The 4,684-nt window shown below is 30.7% G+C and overlaps 1 protein-coding gene across 1 annotated transcript in view; it reads right to left on the bottom strand.

Annotated features, from left to right (window-relative positions):
* Positions 1-1,988: 1,988 nt before the first annotated feature.
* LOC117172103 overlaps positions 1,989-4,684 on the bottom strand; it is a 15,767-nt gene continuing 13,071 nt past the window's right edge. The window contains exon 3 of the mRNA XM_033359881.1: positions 1,989-2,153. Within this exon, the coding sequence (XP_033215772.1) occupies positions 2,051-2,153 (103 nt within the window). The 3' untranslated portion in view covers positions 1,989-2,050. The remainder of the gene's footprint in view (positions 2,154-4,684) is intronic.

Raw genomic sequence — 4,684 nt, 5'->3', positions numbered from 1 at the left:
AGAGGGAGCTCTTCTTAATATTTTGACACCAAAATCATGTCGATACACCTTACCGACTGCGAGTAAAGCCACCCACGCTTTAACTTGACAGACTGTAGCTTAGAGAAGTAATCTATACTTGTTAAAACTAGTTTTTGTACAAGAATGAAAGAAGTTGTAACAAGTTATTGAACTAAAGATTTTAGTGTTAAATCAAATTATCCATATAATTTACGTTTATGTAATCAAATATATATTTGTATATGTTTTTTCAAGTGTCTGGTGCTTTTTGTCATTAAAATTTCAACAAAGATATTTATTCGCTTGTAATTATTGTTTGTTCTATTTACACTGCTTTTCACTAAAGAATTATATATTTTTTACAAAATATTTAATGTGATTATATTTTCGGACAAATTTCAATGTAATTTGATTTCAAATATTATCAGATGTGAAAAAATCAACTGTGAAAAAGGCAAAAGCCGGCAACACAACGTCTAGCAGAATCTTAAAAGCAAGAAAGCTGAGCACAATAGAAAAATAATTATTAGCAATATAAATTAACTTTTGTGTCCCTTTGATATTTTGTTGTGCTTCATTGTAAGAATAATAAATAAAATAACATATTTTCTTTAAACTCTTTAGTTTACTTTATAATTTAAGTACTGGAGAAAAAACCAACCCTTATTTAAAATTAAAGATAAAGTATGATGACTTAGAATTTAGTAATAAAGTTTCGAATTTTTCTAATGAAGCCCGCATTATTTCTTTGAAAAAACTTGTCATATATTTTTAATCGAAAAGATAGTGACTTACACATTTCTGGAAAGTATTTTATCAATTTAAAGAGAAGAAACAACCCTCCTTGATCTACCATTCCTAAAATATTATTCATTTAATTAAGCTTATGGACGTACTAATTTCAATAATTTGCGTAAACTGAGCGCACGCTAAACATATTGACCATGGTACAAAATGCGTTTCTCTATGTATTTAGAATGTAGGCAAAAAGTTTGTAATGTGTGCCATATGATTTGTTTTGAAACTTTTTTTTTGAGTAAATGATACTTCGGTGAAAATGCCCATATATGTGTTTTTATTAAATTTAAAATATAAAACTACTGCAAGATAGAAATTTGTTCGTTTGAATGCTTCAATTTCCTTTTGACGTAAAAATTCGACTTAAGACCTGTGATGTCTGACTGCTTCTCAAGAATTGAGAGGCGATGTTACATAATGTGTAATTTTTATGATCTTAGCAGTTAACAGATGCGAAGGACTAAAATTCCTAAAGGAGAAATTGCATCTTTTAAACTAATTATTTTTAATTTAAGAATTCAAAATTTGAGGGTCTCAACAACTATCGCCGTAAAAATTGCTGCAAAATAATTTAAATTGTAAGTTTTTATAAGGACTTTCTCTGCCGTAAAAATATATAGAAACGTACAATATTTTCTCTATCTTGAATATTTTCTATAAAATATCTATAATTGTGTAAACATAAGGAAACACTAGCTTTTATGACATTGTATGACTCATTTTGCCAGGTCAGGTTTATCTGCCTCAGTATTCAGGTGAAATTTTCACTATCTTAAGACAAGACATTATGTCTTAGGATTTGAAATAAAGTCTGGTCCCGTCTTAAAAATTAGACATCGGAAGATGTTTACAGTTCGTCTGCAATATGTCTTAATTGGTGGAATTCAAGTCAGAACCAAGTCGCAGAATTTTTACGCAAATAGTCTCTCTGATTTGCTGAAAATAAGATTTTTGGTAAGACAGAAACATAAATTCGAAAAATATTGAAAAGTCCATTTTTTCTTTTGTAACAGGAAAACCTTTCTCTATGAGAAAGCAAATTTATTTGGTGCCTTTAAAATAATTATTGCTATATTGTATATATAATTATTACTATTTCCGTGGAATTCTTTTTATTATTCTACAAAAGAAAATGTAGTAAGGTAGCATTTAAATGTTGATTTATTAACGTCTGTTATACATATTTTAAGAAGTAGATTATTATTAATGCATTATATTAAAAAATCTGGAAATATCTAATATTTTTCGTCGATTATATACAGATGAGTTCATCACAACATCCTGGATACTCTTTTGACAAATCCCCTGGTATACGTACTTCGATCTTATCAGGCTGACATCTGATTAGTGGGCATCTAAAAAGAATGATTTGTTCTCAATTTAATAATCCAATTTTCATTGTGCAAAATACATGACACCAAAAAATCTATGAAACTAGTTATAATAAAAAAATCTAGTAGACCTTTGAAAAGCGCATACCTCCGATAAATTTGAAACTCTGCATATTTATATATTTTCACGCTCTGATTACGAATACGATAGTGAAAATAAGCTCAAATTTGATTTTCATGGTGAAAACCATGCAAACCCCATCAAAGTCATGGCTGTTCGATTTATGTAAGTAAATATAAAAAATTTCAGAAAATTTGTTAGACCAAAGTCGTAAATATAATAAAAAAAAATTTTAATGTGTAATCCTGTTAGATCTCGATATGGGAAGTCGCGCCTGAGTCGAGTGAAACCACTCGAAAGTGTAATGCAAGGTTCTTTCACACCGAATTCTTTGGATTTCGTACAGTATTCTTCTACATATTGATATGTGTAGGGAAGCACGTGATGTTTTTTATTCTACACACTTTTTCTTCCAGATTGATGGTTTTTAAGATAGTCGCTTTTGAAATTTAGTAAGTGCAACAGAGTTGAGGCTAGTAAGTCGTCGGCCCTTCTGTGACTGGTCACAGAAATAATATTGGTCAAACCCTTGCCCCTTTTCAACGACTCAAGCCTGTTGAACTTACTAATTTTTATTAGATCTACAACCTTTGGCTAAAAAATGTTCCGAAATTTCTGGTATTTACCGAGATTCATTAGAAACCCCATGATTTTATGGGGTTTCACTACGATAATTAAATTGGCAGGCATTTCCACTGTTGTATTTGTGATCAGCGCATCAAAATACATAGGTATACAGAGTTTCAAATTAATCAAAGGTATACGCTTTTCAAAACTTTATACAAAAAATCAAATTATAGCAAGCAGTTCTTCGCAGCACTAATATTTTTAGTTATTTTTCTTGACGTAAATAAAATTTCCTCTTAAATTTCAGGTTAAGAGGATTTTCATTTGTCTTAACAGGAATCCTTTTTTACCCAAAATTTTCCTTATGCGACTAACTCTAACTAGCCTTGCAGCCAAATAATTCTATTTGTGTATACTGAACAATTAAAAAGTTCCGCTTCTCCTTTTATATGAAAATAAATTATACTTAATGTACAAAATACATATTATTTACAGTTATTTTCCCAAATATAAATAAAAGAGGTAACCTATTTAAAATGTGATCATTGTTCCTTAGAGATTCGGCGAGACTCATTCGAAACTTGAAATGAAACTTTAAAAAAAGCAACTAAAGTATTTTTGCGTTACTTCGCACCTGAAATGGTACAAAACTACAAATTTTAGAGATTGAGAATCATGTTTGTACTATAGATAAATTTTAGAAGGGAAATTATGTTTATCTGCATTTTTTTAATACAAGCGGATTCCAAATCTATTTATTTTGAAACAATTAATCAAATTAGATTAAGGACAGATTTTGTAATTAATTAAAAAACTTTCCGTTTTTTATTTAAAGTTAATATTAAAATAAATAAACAGTCCTTTATATCGTCTTTGAAAGTCTGAAGAAGACGAAAACGTAGCCTATAAAAATGACCACAGAGTCAGCAGGCGTAACCGAGTGGAACATTAAATTTTGAAAATTATATAAGCAGTTTTTAGAAAGTACGCAAGAAACAGAGAAGAAATACTATTTAAAAAATTGACACGATCTTTTTTGGCAGGGTATCCGCATATTTTTAATCTTCTTCTTATTTTATTAGAAATCATTAAAAAAGTATCCTGCAATTCAGTAATACGCGAAAATTACACAATCGACATTCTGCAAAATTTGATTAAAGAAAAAAATAGCATTCTTGTGCTTAAGTGTACAATCTACAGAAATAAGATGATTGTTTTTTAATTTTTAAAAGGACTTTTGCACCAAGTCTCATCGCTAAAACGATCAAATACGGTTATTAAATACGGTTTTATCGCCCCCACCCCTGACACCTAATTCTGGAAACATGTGTGACGGTCTAGTAAATTACACTTCTTTTACTTGGATGTGAGATACTTTTGTTTATTAAACCGAAAGATACAGAGAGTGACCCTTTTTTAGAAATAGGCGCAAGAAATACTGAGGATTTGAGGGTCTTTCTGTAATTGTCGAAGGGGAACTACCCTTAGCTAGGATCTTGCATAGGGGAGAGTGGTAAAGTAAAAGTATTACACCTCCCTCGAAAGACTCGTTTGGGTCCTGACAAGCGCAATTTGATGACTTTAGGTAGACTTACTATTTTCAATTTCATGTGCGGGAGGACCTGCAGAAGGTATGTAACAATGGTTGTCGTCGGCGCTCCGCTATTATTAATGTTATTCGATGTAAAAAATAGGTCGACAGATTCTCAAGAAACATTTTGTTCTATAAATCGCAAGATACGCATTTGTACGTGGAGAATAAAGTTAATAATACTACGAAGTATCTAAAGTTACGCCAGAATAGAGATGGCCAAAAACTGGCGACGCGGTCTGGGACTGGTGGAAAACGACCCCTTTTTCAGCTCTC

The sequence above is a fragment of the Belonocnema kinseyi genome, chromosome 4 (genome assembly GCF_010883055.1).
Source record: "Belonocnema kinseyi isolate 2016_QV_RU_SX_M_011 chromosome 4, B_treatae_v1, whole genome shotgun sequence".
In the NCBI taxonomy this organism is placed as follows: domain Eukaryota; kingdom Metazoa; phylum Arthropoda; class Insecta; order Hymenoptera; family Cynipidae; genus Belonocnema; species Belonocnema kinseyi.
This window is presented reverse-complemented; position numbering and strand designations above follow the sequence as displayed.